The 17,044-nt window shown below is 41.8% G+C and overlaps 1 protein-coding gene across 17 annotated transcripts in view; it reads right to left on the reverse strand.

Moving 5' to 3' along the window:
- Positions 1-17,044, reverse strand: part of CDH23 (cadherin related 23) — a 785,528-nt gene that overhangs the window by 163,935 nt on the left and 604,549 nt on the right. Inside the window, exon 1 of one of the 17 annotated variants that reach the window (XM_061635238.1) lies at positions 7,705-8,116. The exons of 15 other annotated variants lie outside the window; for them this stretch is intronic. In XM_061635238.1, the coding sequence (XP_061491222.1) occupies positions 7,705-7,902 (198 nt within the window). In that variant the 5' untranslated portion in view covers positions 7,903-8,116. Of the gene's footprint in view, positions 1-7,704; positions 8,178-17,044 lie in introns of those variants that run through there. One more of the 17 variants, XM_061635243.1, reaches the window with a different exon arrangement.

Below are 17,044 nucleotides of genomic sequence, written 5' to 3' on the forward strand. Positions count from 1 at the left end.
GCAGAACGGGGGTAGAGCAGCAAGATGGCAGAGGAGGAGGACTTTGCACTCCCCCATCCTTCTCCCGATAAAGTTCATCCATCAGGGTGACCAAGGCCGATTCAGTCCCATAACCAGGCCTGAACCCAGATTGGAATAGGTCAAAATAATCTGTTTCATTCAAGAGTACTTGCAATTGCTGCGCCACAACCCTCTCAATCACCTTTCCTAAGAAGGGGGTATTTGCGACAGGTCGGTAATTGTCACAGACCAATAGGTCCTTACCTTTATGGAAAGGACTTCATTAAATATTCTATTAGGCACAGTACAGCTATTTTAACCTGAGGTAGACTCACCTCTATGCTTTATGGCACAAACTTTAGAAAGCTATTGTTCTCCAGATTAAAAAAACATGTTAGCACTTCAGTATATGGTTGATTTTGATGTAGTTGCATTTCACATCACATCAATAACATTTGTATACAAGAACCATATAAAAGGGGCTATTGAAATAAGCCTGATATAGGATGTAACTGTGTCATCTGTCCATCCCAAGTGGTGAACAGTGATGAACACAGAATTAGAATGAAGGGTGCTTCCAGACTGTCACCATGTTCAGGTGGGATTCAATCACATACCAGCAAATTCAGATGGTGCAATTATCATTGATTGGTAGGTCTTGTGAAACTAGCCCATTTTGCAAAAGATTCAACTTTTTGAGATGAGGAAAATGATGGGAAAATGCACCGGAAAGTGTGGGATAACACTTGCTTTGATGCAAAAATCCTCTAACTTTCCTGCAAAAAAATCAGAATGAATGCTCATTAATAGTCAAAGTTGTCTAATTTCTCTGCAAACAATTCAGGATGAATGGTCAATAAACAGGTAATCTGGAAGCACCCTACATTTAATTCTGCATTCAGTGCAGCGTGAGGAAGGAACTACTCTTGGACAAGACGGGGCTGCCACAAAAACCTGTATCCCTGTGTTGAGTTCTTCTATTCCTCTCTGCAGTGTGTAATACAACTTACCTCATGTCCCAATGTTTTTACAATATGCATTTCCCCATCCCGCATTGCAGACAGTAAACTGTGAGGAATGGGGAATGCACAATAATACAATATCAGGAACTGGAAAAGTTGTACTACCCATTACGGAAAGGGAGAACAAGAATTCGATATGGGTCAGCCATTCCGGGCAATTGCTCCATATTTTTTGTAATACGCAGTTCTGCTCTGAATATGGCAGGTGAAGGAAAAGGGATGTGTTGTTAGGTAACAAACAAGTGGGCTTTACTAAATGTCTTTCAGAGGTCTAGTCATCCAGGGTCTTAAGCCCTCTTTTTGGGAAGAAGCAGGGTCCCAGCCAGGTCACTATGTCTCCAGCGTCCTACGAGACAATCAGCATGAAAGGGGAGTGTGTTGGCCACTGAGAAGAATGTTCTAACGTGCTTCCTTGTCCTTTCCTGCTGAAAGGAGTCAATCAGAGTGAAAGGAGGTGAGTCAGCCACTGAGAAGACTCTTCTCGTAGCATAATACACTCTAACAATTCCCATTTCATGCTGATTGGCTCCTAGGGATGTGTGTTGTTGTGGGAGAAGGCACATAGAGGAAGGACTAAGGAGTGTGGAGGTGACAATGGAGAGCAAGCAAGCGAGTGAGGGGCATGGTGTGACTATCATAAAGGGACCCTGTACTTCTGAATTTGCCACTACACAACTGGTGTTCATTGGCAAACATCTCTGTGCAGTTTTACTGAGCATATTACTGAGGAAGTGCCAGCTAGATACACAGTCACTTCTGTAATCAACGGCCAATGCTTCATGTAGTGTTCAAAGGGGACGTGAATTTCCCATGTGAAAATTCCACTTTGAATATCACAAAATGCTGCCGGCTGAACAGAGAAGTGACTGTGATTTTGACTTCTGGTGCTTCCCTAGTAATGTTTGAAATGCCTATCAGGGACACAGAGCATACACAAACCTAGCAATATTTCATCTTCTCTTTACCCTGAGGATTTAGTTACTCAGTTGCATTGACGTATATAAGGAAATGAATTTTAATTCAAGGGTCTTTCAAGCAAACTGCTGTTGGTTGTAATGTAAGAAAATGCAGTAGTGCATAAAGAACAGGCAAATCAGAATAGTCGTAATCCAGCTGAAGAATTACTGGATTTTAAGCAAGTTGTGTGTGTGTATGTACTGCCTTCAAGTCGATTCCGACTTATGGCGACCCTAATATTCCCTCTGAAGATGCTACTGCAACGGAAGGCACAATGGTCAGTGACTGATTATTGTAAGAAACCGGCTCAGAACTTGAGATATCACATAGTTCAGAGAATTTCATGTTCCAGAGACAGGCTGTGAACACACTAGTCATCTACCCCAAAGTGCTTCCATTAGCCACACCTGGAGGGGAACAGGCTGATCTGCTGATCAGTTGTGAAATCTCTTTGAAGCTGATTTTTTTAAAAAAAAAATGCACTCAAGTGATCCCACCAGGTTTTACAGTAAAAAGGAGAGGGATTTGACTAGCCTCATGCCCCCATTTTCAGAAGAGAGAGGTGGAGAAGCACTGGAACTGGCAGAACAGTGAGTGTGTTTCTACCCAAAGTGTGTATAATGGGATATTGATTGATACTAAAGGAAATGTGGCCCAATGATACCCTCTGGTGTTCTTATTGTTTATTGCAAGTATCGTCTTCTTCCAAAGTACCATTGGTGAGATTGGAATCATGTATATGAGCCCCAAGGACTAATGCACTTACGCTGCAAGACAACACATGTCTACTCAGACGTCAGCTCCACTGAGTTCAATGGAATTTACTGCCAGGTAAGTGTGTACTGGATTGCAGCCTTACTGTAGGTAGCCTCTGTTACAAGCATATCACAGATACTTCTCAAAAGTTAGGAAAAAATAAGGACACAATTTATTAATACCACAGAGTAATTTTTGAAGTAGGAAACTACTTAAAACTCAAAAATGTCTCTGAAAAGGGTGAACTACATTTGTGCCTCCAGTGAATATTTTTAATGCTTTATTAATTCAGAACTTTTCTTTTGCCAACTGTATATGTGTGTGTGTGTGTGTGAGTGAGTGAGAGAGAGTGAGAGAGAGTGAGAGAGAGAGAGAGAGAGAGAGAGAGAGAGAGAGAGAGAGAGAGATGGTAGTTGGAGAAAAGTATGAAATTTCAGCATATCAAATAATCAGCGGCGTCACTAGAGTTGGTGTCACCTGGTGCGGTAACTCATGGTGTCACCCCCATGGACCTCCTCCCGTATCAGGCCATACAGAATTCTTAGTAATGTTTTTTGTACTAATGTTACTCGTAAATCGTAATTCCCGTATATCACTGAATGTAATGGCAATAGTAGTGACATAAACAACTAGCAAAATTAAAATTACACCTTTAAATTACAATATCATACGCACAGCCCAAATTCTTGCTCTTATCACTAATGGGAGTTAATTATCTTGCATGTGTCCATAGGAAATTTTCAGATACTTTCAGACCCTCAGCAATTTTCAAGTGGTCTATGTAGAAGAAAAGTTTGGGAACCCCTGGTATAAGACATCTGCTTATGTCCCTATGCTGCTCTCACCCCTCATTTAGGTGCCTGGGATGCATGCGTGTGGACATACGTCCTTACAATTATGGAAAGTGATTCTTAATAATAAGTCTCCAGACACAAAGTTACATAGGTATTTATCAGTTGTTTAGCAGAAAATTCAGAACTGCAGAGTCCCTTCATGATAGTTGCAGCCACAATACACATTTTTTTGCTCCTGGATTAAGAATGAGATCTTTGTTAATGCATTCTCTCACAACAACAAACATCTCTAGGAGCCAATCAGCATGTAAGTGCAGAGCGTTAGCAACTGAGAAGAGTCTTCTCAGTGGCTGACTCACCTCCTTTCACTCTGATTGGCTCCAATCAGCAGGAAAGGCAAGGAAGCATATTAGAAGACTCTTCTCAGTGACTAACACACTCCCTTTTCATGCTGACTGTAGGATGCTTGGAGACATAGGGACCCTGCTCCCAAAAAAGCAGAGGGACTAAGACCCCCTGGGTGACTACCCTCCTGGTGCTTATGGACATGACCATAATATATTTTGTGATGTGCAAGTTCGATATTATTTATTAAATGTGTTTAGGATTATACTGATGGCATTCCCAAATATGTACTTTCACACAGACTTTGGTTTTCCATAACACAATGTTTGTCCAAGCCTCCACACTTGGGGGGGGTACTACTTGCACATCCCTTCCATAAGCACATCAAAGTTGGATACACACCTGAACCAAGACCCAGACAAAAGGGCACTCAAAACAAAAAGGTAATTACAGTGGCTGAGTAGATCTTGTACAGTGGTTATACTGACTGGGCGGCCACTGTCCTTCATATTTTACAAAATACTTTTTCCTATACAAAGATTAAATTTCTGTGTATGAAAAAGTAATATATGAAGTGGTCTCAATAGTGAGAAAAGTAAACAAGTGAATGGTGATCCAAATGTTTTTCATTCTCACGTTATGAAGCTAGCTGCCAGATGATGTATCACCTTCCCTACGCATGCAGCGTAGACTGAAAAAACAGCACCCAAGCCACCATTCAATATGTGCACGTGTTCTTTCCAACATGAATCTACAGGTCTCAAAAAAGTAATGTGTGACAAAGTCCTCAAACACCTTATAACATGCCTCAAACATGATCTCTTGTTCTACCAGCATGCCTTCACATCATCACTTTGCCAAAACATAAGGATAGGTAAATTGCTTTTAGGGAGGTTCACAATTATGATTTCCTATTTATTTAATCTAAAAATATTTAAAATACATAAAAACAGCCAGGGGAAGATATTGGAGAAATATAAAATAAATACAAATTAAAAAGGGGGGGAGGTGAAGAGACCTTAAATGTGCTACTCACCATCTCTCAGCCTATCCTCCCCTCAGGATGAAAACAATGGAGAACCACGACCATCCCCAGGAAGAAGGGCACACTTAAAATGTAGAGGAAAAAATCATCTACAACCATAGTGTGAAATCAAATACTTACTGGGACACAGTATGAAGAAATATTTATATAAACATGACTATCAAATATATTTATGAATTACACAATCTATAAATATATTTATAGTGCAATCCAATGTTTGTTTACTCAGAAGCAAGTCCCAATGTATTCAATGGGGCTTACTCAAACTGGGAAATGTGCAGAGAACTACAGCCTCAAGTGATAAGGAACTTGTTCTTTTAAGTTGAGACCTTATCCCAGTCTGAGTCTGTGTTGGAATTGCTTTTTAATATGTTTTTAAGCTTTTTTTTTTAATGTAATTGTCTTAACTATTTTCATACATGTAATGGTTTCTAATTGTTTTTATATGTACAGTTGTTTTATGTATGTTTTGATTGTATTATGAAATTGTTTTGAGGTGCTTCAGAGATTAGATTAAATAGATTACATAAATCTCAGCCAAAGGTGAGAAGGGAAACTACATGTATGCACAGAGCTCTATGTGCTACTTGGAACCTTGGTCACATCAAGCTTTGAAATTCAAGAAAACTTATATACACATACCAGTTTGTGCAGATGACCCTGTTCACAACTTTAGATGAATGCACATGGGTGAAAGGGTAGGACCCATAGATCTGCAGAGATGTTTGGGCTGGGGCCAGCTGGCATGTTCCAATTCCTCCTCCAATTGCTGAGTACATATGGAGGATAAGGGGAGAACAGGGCTAGGGGTCCAAATCCCGAATATGGGCTCTATGTGCATGTATGCAGACAGGGCATTTTTCCATGTGCTTTCTCACCTTCTGACAAATCTACAGAGGCTGAGGGTGGTGCTCGCTGGCGTGATCTCCCTTTCCCTCCATGTATTCCAAGAAAGCATGCAGACAAAGCTGACAAAGGGGAGTTCTACAAGTAATACTTACTAGAGTAGAAGGTTTTCTTAGCATCACTCATGAATGTTGTAACGTGAGATAGAAAATGGAATGGTTAAGTGTATATTTATTAAAATCAAGATGTTAATTTTAGCCAATTTAGGTCTCACATTCAGATTACAAACAACATAGGGAAATGTGCATTGTTCTTGGGGAGAATAAATAGCATTCTGAAACAAATGCATCTAGTTTGTAAGTAGAGTATTTAAGATATTGTGGGGCATGGTCTTGTCACAGAAAGTGAAACATGATGGACCTGCATTCATTTTACTATATATCTAGAGCACATTCATTTGAAAGACACCATCATGCAAAACAAATGAGAGCCACTGGTGTATAATGGTTTACATATTGGACTAGAACCCATGAGAGCCAGATTCAAATCCCTACTCAGACATGCAATTCACTGGGTGAGCTTGGATCAGTCACTATTTCTCAGCCAAAACGCAGAGTTGCTGTAAGGATAAAGTGGAGTAAGGGAGGGGGAGAGAAACATACTTCACCCTGGGTCCCTGCGAGGGGGGGTGTGATATACAAACACACACAATAAATAACAAATGGGGCCTGCAAGAAAATGTTGCACATGTGGAGCACTCCTGCTTAATGTGCCAGCCAGCCATATCCATTTCTAGGATACTTCCATTCCATTTCCCTCCCACAACAGTCACCATTCCCACAACCACTGAGCATGCTCATTCTTCATTGGACTGTTTTGATTTCTCACCCACCCCACTTTTTTCTTTCTTCTATAAATCTTGGCGTTCTTGCCAATAGCTCTCTCTTGTGCGTGGATGGTGCCATTTTCGCTACACAAGGATTCCTCACACAGAAAATGAGTTCTCTATTTGAACATAACAATGTTGCACTGAATTTTGTGGGTTGCATCGTGCCCACGTGTGTTGATTTTGCAAGCCGTCTCAGTTAGACATGCAAACTTGTCATGCCATCATGAACCACAACAAGAAGAATGTGGATGTGTGCAGTTGTTGCGTGACAGCACACGTTACTTTTGGAAGTAAAATGGTCAAGAAACATCACAGAGGCAATAGATCTTGTTAAGAGTCCTTTTTACTCGGACATTAAGGCTTGTAGCAGTTACAAGTAGCTTCCCCCCCCCTCTAGACAGAACATTTCTCTCCGAAAGCAAAACTTAGACAGACACTAACAAAAAACTGTTAGAACATTTCCCCAGTCGCTATCTCGATGGTTGCCATGGTACCGGCCTTGGCTGTCTGTTCCCAGGCCAGACACAGGCTTTGCAGCTGATAACACTCCTTCTTCCCCAGACTTCTTGAAACTTTCAGACTTGATGAAAAACAACCTGTGGTAGTAAAGCCTAATGGGTCAACAAAGAAAAGGTGAGCAGTCAGGCCCAGCATCTAAGCGCTAAAAAAACAACCCCAAACTCTTACCCACGTGGGAAAAACTATATCTCCATTAAAAAAATAAAAGAGGGTAAACTGTACGATCAGGCGTTAAATACATTTGAAAAGGTTCTTAAGGGGTGTAACAGTTCTACTGTCCAACAAGGAAGTAAAAGTATCACTGCCCGTGTCCCGTTTTTCTGACTGTCACTTTTATTTGCAGCCATGCAGTGGGTTCTTTGATAGGAAAGAAATATAATGACAGAGTCGGGGGGAGGAATAAACACCTGATTTCCCCCACCCCCACCTGCCCTCTAGACATCAAAGCAACCAGGGCTGAAGATAAGGAAGCGCAGGTTCCTCTCGATGCCCCGGTACCTTCTCGACTCAATGCCGCCCCCGCTTGCTCACCAGTTTCCTGAGCCCACGATGCAGACTTTCAAGGGTGATGATGCCAGAGCCATTGGAACGCGGGCAATAGATGTGGCTGTTTGGAACTCCAAAAGAAAAGCAGCTCAACGTAACTGCGCCCTGAGACCCTCCAATGGCCGCGACAAATGATCCTCTCTTGCCCAACAGGCTGCAATGCCGCTGGAGTCGAGGCCCCATCGCGTGGGAGATCCACCCGGCGCCCTTCCCTCACGTGCCTCAGCCTGGTAACAGTCACTGCAACAATGCCCAGTGCCCTTCCGTCACAGCGCTTACGCTCACACCTCCTTCATGTGCTACTGCGCTGTATGCGCCGCACGAACAGGGCAGCTCTCCTCTGTCCACCTGCCCCGCTTCCTGGTGCCTTGGGGCAGGGGGGCGGCTCTGGGTGGCACCCCCTCTCATGGTGTCACCCTGGTGCAGTCCGCACTCTCCACACCCAGGTAGTGACGCCCCTGCAAATAATGAAACTCAAAGCCCTAAGAGCCAGATCATGCAGTAGATTATTTCTCCATTTCAACAGTCCTGACTAGACCTGAATAAGTATCTGCAGAATCAACAGCAATCCTGAGTACGAGGATCACAGATATGGCTAACAGAAATTCCAGCAATTGTGGAGGTTATAACAGGGGTGGTATTGGAATTGCTGTGAACCATATGCACAAATATCTTGTTAAATACTTTACATTTGTCCAACCAAGAAAGTACCAGGGTCAGTTAGGACTGCTCATCTGTGCTGCCTCCAGCCCACTGAGTTGCTCAAGTAGAGCCTAATATGCCACCTACAGACCATGTCTTAGATGCGCTTTTGATTTCAGCTGAGGAGCTGCTATCAAGAGTCAAAAGCTTATCATCATCAAGGCCCGTTAGGTTTTCTATGACTAGCCTACCACAGGCTGAAGGTAACACGGTCTAACTTTTTTCCCATGGCCTCACACTGAAAGGTGTAAAGTAGTCCAAACGGCAATTCAAACCACTTTTCCCACAACTCATTTACAGGCCTACAGTAGCTTTGTGGTGGCAGTGCAGTGGGTGGTTCACATTTTATTTTTTGATCTTCATACAAAAATGTTCCCAACTGTAAATAGCAAAAGGCACAAGGGATATTATACAACCAGCTTTATAATAATAAACATGAAAGCTGTGATTAGTAAAAAATTAGCAGTGCTTTTGTGATTGATTGTTTTGCAAAGCTTTATAATAATAAACATGAAAGCTGTGATTTGTAAAAAAAATTAGCCCCCTGTTTTTGTGATTGTCTGTTTCTGCAAAGACTCTAATTTCATTTAATAGTAATTTTCCTTAATACAGCTTAAGTCCATCCTTGTCTTGATTTAGGATCAGCTGTGTCTTGATGTGTCTAGCGGGCTTTATTATACAGCCACAAGAGTGGCTGTATACTATAGCCAGCGTGGATTTTTCACATTCCGCAATGTTAAATTGAAAATACCCCCATGACATTCTGCTGCTTCCCATAAGCTCATTTCAAAACAAAACCTTACAAAACTTATACTCCTGAACCCATAAACGCTTGCTTAACAACACTTTCAATTTTCATGGCGATACACAAAACAGTCAGAGAGAATCGAGAGTTCAAAGTCTAAAAAGAGAGGGAAAAAACCCAGAGCCCTTTTGGACTTTTTTCTCTGAGTTCTCATAATCTGTTGAAATTCATTAAAAATCAGCCATGTTCACAGAGTACCTGTAATCCTAATACTGACCTTGCTCCATACTCTGACCTTCATCTTCTGCAGTTTAAAGGTTTAAAAAATGCCTGGCTGATTTTTAATTAATTTAAGAAATTTTGGCTTGAAGCCAATGATAATGAGGAGCATGCTCAGTAAGAACCAACTGTCAGTGTTCTACAAGCCTTACAGCTGCTGAGCTTGGCTAATCAGGGAGCCACACCCACACCAGACTTGATTTCACTTGAGACAGTCATGGCTTCCCTCAGAGAATCCTGGGAAGTCTAGTTTGTGAAAGGTGCTGAGAGGAGACTCCTATTCCACTGACAAAGCTTCGGTGGGCAGAGTGGTTTAACAGTTAGCCACTATGATTGATCTGAGGGGAACAGGGTGTCTCCTAGCAACTCTCAGCAGCCTTCACTAGCTACACTTCCCAGGTTTCTTTGAGAGAAGCCGTGACTGTCCAAAGTGAAATAAAGGCCTGGTGTGGATGTGGCCAGGGACAGCTTTCGTTTTAATTTGGGTGGGAGGCTACATGTACCTGCTGAAGAATAAAAAGATGGGGGAAACGCTGAAAAACAATATTGTTCACAATATTTTCCTTTTGGAAACGTAAGGGGCTTTCCCTCTGCCCAGTGCCCACCCACCCAATCTCCTCCCCTCCCCCTTCTCCCTCCCTCCCTGCCCCTCCCCCGGGTCAGTGTTGGACTACGACCTGGGAGACAAGGGTTTGAATCCCCACCCAGCCATGAAGCTCACTGGGTGACCTTGGGCCAGTCACTGCCTCTGAGCCTCAGAGGAAGGCAATGGTAAAACCATATTTAAATACCGTTTACCATGAAAACCCTATTTGTAGGGTCGCCGTAAGTCAGGACTGACTTAAAGGCAGTCCATTTCCATTTTCAAACATGATTGCACAGAAATAAATCCCACTTAACTCAAAAAGTATGCAAATGATCAAACCCACCCTCCCTTCTCCTCCCTCCTATCCCCTCCCTCTTGTCCCTTCCCTCCCTCTTCCTTTGTCCCTCCCTACCCATCCCCATCTCCTTCCAATCCCCTCCTTCCCCTTCACCCCTCCCCCCATGGTCACTTTTACCTATCCTAACCATTATTGCATAAGAGTATATCCCATTGAACTCAATAAGCATGAAAATGATCAGACCTGCCTCTCCCCTCCTTCCTCTCTCCTCTCCCTTCCTCCTCGCCTCCCTTCTTCCTTCTCCCCTACCCATTCCAGCCCTCCCTCTCCCCTGGTCAGTTTTACTTATCCTAAGCATGATTGCACGGGGGTAATTCCCACTGAACTCAATAAGCATGCAAATGATCAGACCTGTCATTCTCCTCCCCTCCCTCTCCTGCCTGCTCCCATCCCCCTCTTCCCCTCTGCCCTCCCTCCCCTCCCTCCCTCCTCCTCCTCTTCCCCCTTCCTCCCCATCCCCTGTGGTCAGTTTCACCTATCCTAAGTGTGATTGCAGGGGAGTAAATGCCACTGAACTCAATAAGCATGCAAATGATCAATCAATTCTCGGCAAACTTGCACAGGATCCCATTTCTTACCTCCTGGTTTAAAAAGCAGGGGGAAAAATCACTAATAGGCAAAAGACCTTGCAGTTTAAGAACATACCTATAGCCCACAGATATTTCTATCAAACTTTAAAAAGCAGGGAAATTGGACAGCTATAGCGAATGCACCAGGGGAGCAGGAGACCTAACCTCCTCTCTGATATATTGTACTGCCCTACAAATTTGTCAAAATGCAAACACAATTTGGCTTGGTCTTTCACAGTCCAATCCACTTCATGTGTAGCTTGAAAGAATTTGGTATCATGTGCCTCTGAGCATATGATGAGTGGTGGCAACACCTGCAATCAGCCCAAATAATAGAAAGAAGACATGTGCTGTGCTGATCTTGTTTTCGCAGGGGCAAAGCAACATTATTAAGACAGTTGATATACTTCAGATAGTCACTTTAAATGTGTCTGATTTATTTTGCAATTTTAGTGAAGTTTCCTATAGTAAATCATTTTCTTTTGTTTCTATTTCTGTGAATATGTGAAGTACAGCAACACTTTGCAAAATTTACACTAAAAAAACTCCAAGCATAATTGTGGAATAATGGCACTGACTTCTGCAGAATAGTCTCCAGTGGACCTCAGGAGTGTCTCAATTTGCACAAGATAAAACAGTGGGAGGTGTAATATATTTAGCAAAATTCTATGTGTGCTCTATGTTTTTAATTGACTGTGCCCACCTTGCCTTAAATGAAATGGTTTAAACATAGCAGGCTGAAAACATGAATCCTCTTCCAGCTAGAGTCATTGCTGAAGTAGCAACATATTGTAATCAGTCCTATTTTACATCAAACTGCCATTTCAGATTCAACAGTTAATGAACCCAAAATAGAAATAGAACATAACCCCCAATTTGAAACTCAAAAGGCTGTCTTCACCATCATATGACATTGACCAATAAAAATGCTTTGAAATTAATAAAAATAAATTTGACACAGATTTCTGGGATGAAAAATGAGAGAAATAAACTTTTCTAGATTAGATTCTCTGTAGAAATATTAGTAACACAGGAAAGAAGCAAAGTAAGAAGAATACCAACAAACATACAAAAATATAATTCTCCATCTTTGGAGATGGCAGGTGTTGCCACCACTCACCATATGCTCAAAGGCACATGTTACCAAATTCTTGCAAGCTATACAGCAAGTGGATTGGACTGTGAAAGACCAACCCAAATGGTGTTTGCATTTTGACAAATTTGTAGGGCAGTACAATACCTCAGAGAGGAGGTCAGGTCTCCTGCTCCCCTGGTGCATTCACTATAGCTGCCCTATTTCCCTGCTTTGTAAAGTTTGATAGAAACATCTGTGGGCTATAGGTACATTCTTAAACTGCAAGATTCTTTGCCTATTAGTGAATAATCTTGGCTATCAAGTGAGGTGTTGTCTGGAGAGAGTGCACTGCAGTGTATGTACTGATGAAAATACATGCAGGTACAATAATGGCAGCATGCACCTCTTTCTTTCACTGGTACAGTGATCCTATTTAGCATGCTGTTGTGCCATGTCAGTGGCATGCAAGGCAAGCTCAAAATTCTTGGCTGTTCACAGTTCTCCAAAATGGTAACAGTCTAGCTCCTGTAGCATGCAGGCAGTTGTTAGGAAGGTACCTTATCCACCATGAGCAATCCTTCCCCCATAATTTCAAGCCCAGACCTGGCTCAGCAGCTCAGATCGTAACAAGATCAGCAAATGACAAACTGGGAGTATGCACAAAATCACAGATTACTTTGTGCACCTTCTGTGAACTGGGGCAGGGGAGGATTCATCTGTATTCGACAACCTCATGAAATATCAAGAAGGATTCCTAAGTTTGCTCTCTGTCCCCTGCTAAATTTCTCTTACCTCACCGCTTTATCTTCAAACTTCTCTCTCTAAATGCCTCTTGTTTCCCCATATGTGTCTGACTCTGTGTTCACTTCTCTGCAGATCTCTCTCTTCCTCTCCTGCCAGATACTTGTGTGGGGCTTAGGACTGGGCCATTTTTTAAAAAGAAAACAAGGTGGTAACAGAAATAGGAGACTACATTAAAGATAAGAGTATGATCTTGAAGGCAGGGATGTGAACAAAATAATAAATGAGAGTAGGGAGGTTTGTTGGGGGAACTGAAGATAGGCAAAAAATGCATGCCAGAGGACAGGGAGACAGAAGCCCTCCTGTCTGCCCCCCTTCCCCCAATTCCTGGTCCCAAATCAACTGACGAGTAACTTGGAAGGCTGGCATTCAGCGAATAGACTTCAGTGATCAGACTGTACCATTTAAACTTTCAGTAGGGGATAAAACAGCTGGTAGTGGTAAAGAATCACAGTTCAGTGCAGGCTCCCACCTCAAAAGCAGTTTCTTTCATGTCCTTCAGGAAAATAAATGCATAATACTCAGAAAGCCTGCTTTTTGGCTCAGCTACTATCTCCTCAGTGTTTACTAGTACATTTATATTTCTTTGTTTCTGTTTCTTGTATCCCCCTTTCTGCCGCCCACACCTTATGTTCCCTTCACCCCTCCCCCAAGGTTTCCGGGGCTGGAAGACAACAGAGGCTATACAAGGGTTCAAGGGATGAAGAACAGAAGAAAAAAAAATCCCCCTTAAAAGCTGGCGGGGAGAAAACACTGCAAGGAAAAAAGCTGCAGCAAGGTAAAATTGTCTTAGCAATATAACAAGGGCAGCCAATGACTTGTTTTGCTGCAGCTAGGGTGATGAAGTTTTTCCTAGGGATATCTTCCCCCCAAAAAGGTTAGTGCATTAAGGGACATCCACTCTATTTGTCTGTTCCACTTCGCTATTTTGACTTCAGAGAACTTTTGGAAGAAGTACAAGTGTGTTTGAGGCTTTCATCCATGAGAATGATGTGAATTCGTCAGGGATGCTATCAGGATAAAGCAGTGAGAACTGTTGAGTCAGGGCCACATCAAAAAATATTTTGGAAAGGCACAGACACACATAAGTGCCTTAAAATGCATGTTATATGAAAAAGGGAAAGTGGAATACATAGCTTTTTCTCTAAGAGATGATGCAAGACCTCCTGACATGTTTCTTAAACTTGCTACACATGATTACAACTTCTGAGGCATCATGTGTATGGAAATGGTCAGGAAATGGTGTAGTGGTTCAGGTGTTGGACTACGACCTGGGAGACCAGGGTTCGAATCCCCACATAGCCATGAAGCTCACTGGGTGACCTTGGGCCAGTCACTGCCTCTCAGCCTCATGAAAACCCTATTCACAGGGTCGCCATAAGTTGGAATCGACTTGAAGGCAGGACATTTACATTTTTTAATGTACACATTGTCACATGTGAACTGGAAACACAACTCAAAAGGCTCAAAGCAGCTTCTGTGTCTCCATTTACTTTCATCTGCATATAATCAAAGTGTGTGATGTAGGCACTGTTTTCTCAGACGCATATGTGTTACTGCTCTCATTTTGCAAAAAATAAAAAGTGTATGCATGCATGTGTCTTTTCTATAAGCATTAGTTTTTAGCTTTTCTTCTCTCAGGAAAAAGGCAATCAGTTTTCTTAAATTTGAAAATTACAGTATTATTCTGCAAAAAAAATATTGAGAGGAGATAGTGGAGTAAAGAATATTATTTGCATTCATATCATCAATAGGTGAACTCAAAGAATTTATTGGGGCTCTCCTACCTGCATTAGTTACCACATATATTTAAATTCTTGGGTCCAACTCAATAATGTTTACAACAAGAGACTTTGTCTGAATGTTGCTACTTCCATTGTGCATTAAAGGTATGTTTTTGGTTCTAAAGAACTGCAGAATATTTTTATGAGAAATGCCACCAGAGGCAGCAAACATACTTCTAGTGGGAATGAATGAATTCAGAAAACAGACTGCCTAGGAGGGGAAAACTTTCCCAGAGGAGGAAGGAACTCAGTGCTGAAGTGACATTTAAGTAAGATAAATTGTCTTAAGAAGGGATCAGTGAGTGCTATGAACAAGCAGAATGACAGCTTGATACAGCATCAGAGGGGATGTGAGTGAGAGTGGAGTACGTTGCACCTCAGTGCTGGCAATTTGCCATATTCCTTTGACATACTAAATAAAGCACTGTTCAACATAAGATTTCCAGAAAAGGGTGGCATGGGGGTGATTGGTTAAGCCACTGTAACTGCTGTCTTGGCATCCAAAGAATATTATAATATAAATGTACTGACTGAATACATTTCTGTAAAATACAGGTGTGTGTGTTATACTGTTAATGTCATTCACTGATGCTTTTACACACAAGTAAAATTTAGTTTGCAGATACTTGGTGGATGGGGAGAGGAACTTAGCTCTTTTGCATAAAAGATGCAGGAGTTACTGGAAACTTGCAAAATGCATTATTATACAGCCACAAGAGTAGCTGTGTACTATAGCCAGCATGGATTTTTCGCATTATGCCATGTTAAATTGAAAATACCCCCATGCCATTCTGCTGCTTCCCATAAGCTCCTTTCAAAATAAAAATGTACAAAACTTATAGTCCTGAACACAGGAACATTTACTTAACAACCCTCTTAGGTTTTCAGGGCAATACACGAAACACTCAGACAGAATCGAGAGTTCAAAGTGTAAAACAAGAAGGAAAACAATCCAGACCCCTGTTGGACCTTTTTCTGTCAGTGATCTCATAATCTGTTGAAATTAATTAAAAATCAGCCGTGTTCACAGAGTACCTGTAATCCTATTACTGACCTTTCCTTATACTCTGACCTTCATCTTCTGCAGTTTAAAAAATGCATTACTGATTTTTAATTAATTTAAGAAATTTATCATTGAAGTCTATTATAGCACTCAGTATTCTCACTAAGAACCATCAGTGTTCTAAAAGCCAGACTCACAGATATTTGGCTTGGCTAATCTGGTGGCCACACCCACATCAGACATTTATTTCACTTTAGACAGTCATGGTTTCCCCCAAAGAATCTTGGGAAGTATAGTTTGTGAAGGGTGCTGAGAGTTGTTAGGAGACTCCTAGTCCCTGACAGAGCTCCAGTGGCCAGAGTGGTTTAACAGTCAGCCCCTCTTCTGGGGATTGTGGTTTTGTTAGGGGAATAGGGACTCACCTAGCAACTCTCAGCACTCTTCACAAACTACACTTTCTAGGATTCTTTGGGGGAAGCCATGCCTGTCTAAAGTTAAATAAAGGTCTGGCGTGGATGTGGCCAGAGACAGCTTTGGTTTAAATTTGGGTGGGAGACTACATGTGCCTGCTGTAGAATAAAAAGGTGGGGGAAACCTTGAAAAACAATAATATTGTTCACAGTGTTTTCCTTTTGGAAAGGGGCTTTCGTTGTGCCCAGTGCTCACCCACCCAATCTCCTCCCCTTCTCTACCCCTCCCCCTCCCCCTTCCCCCCAGGCAGTTTCACCTAACCTTGGCACATGCTACCAAATTCTTCCAAGCTACACAGGAAGTGGATTGGACTTGAAAGAGCAAGCTAAATTGGTAGGGCAGTACAGTAGAGGCGGTCAAGTCTCCTGCTTCCCTGGTGCATTCACTATAGCTGCCCAATTTCCTTGCTTTTTAAATTTGATAGAAATATCTGTTGGCTATCAGTATGTTCTTAGACCGTAAGGGTTTTTTTGCCTATTAGTGAATATATTTGTGGCTAGTGGTATTTTAGGAGAACAGTGTCTTTATCGGTCCTTGAAAGTCATACTTCTAAAGATTTTTAAGTTGTAATTTTAAAGTTATTACTTTTCTTTATAAAGCAACTTTATTACATTGCTGCTTCCAGTGGGAGCTGTACAGTCTTTCAAAATTGCATTGTTAATGTCCAACTGTACATTTAATCCAGAAGCCTTTCAAAATATATTTTAAAATTAAAATGATCACAAACAAATGTTATCCAATAACCTTATCCCAGTCTGCATCTGTATTGGAAACTTTTTTTAAAGATATTTTGTTTTAAAGGTGTTTTTAATATGTGTTTAGTGCTTTATCATTTGTTTGCCACCCTGGGCTCCATTTGGGAGGAAGGGCAGTATATGAATTTAATTAACCACCCACCACCACCAAGCTCCTCTCATCCATCAATTTTACAGCACTTTTCCCCCAGGAGACA

This window comes from Rhineura floridana, chromosome 7, assembly GCF_030035675.1.
Source record: "Rhineura floridana isolate rRhiFlo1 chromosome 7, rRhiFlo1.hap2, whole genome shotgun sequence".
Lineage (NCBI taxonomy): Eukaryota > Metazoa > Chordata > Lepidosauria > Squamata > Rhineuridae > Rhineura > Rhineura floridana.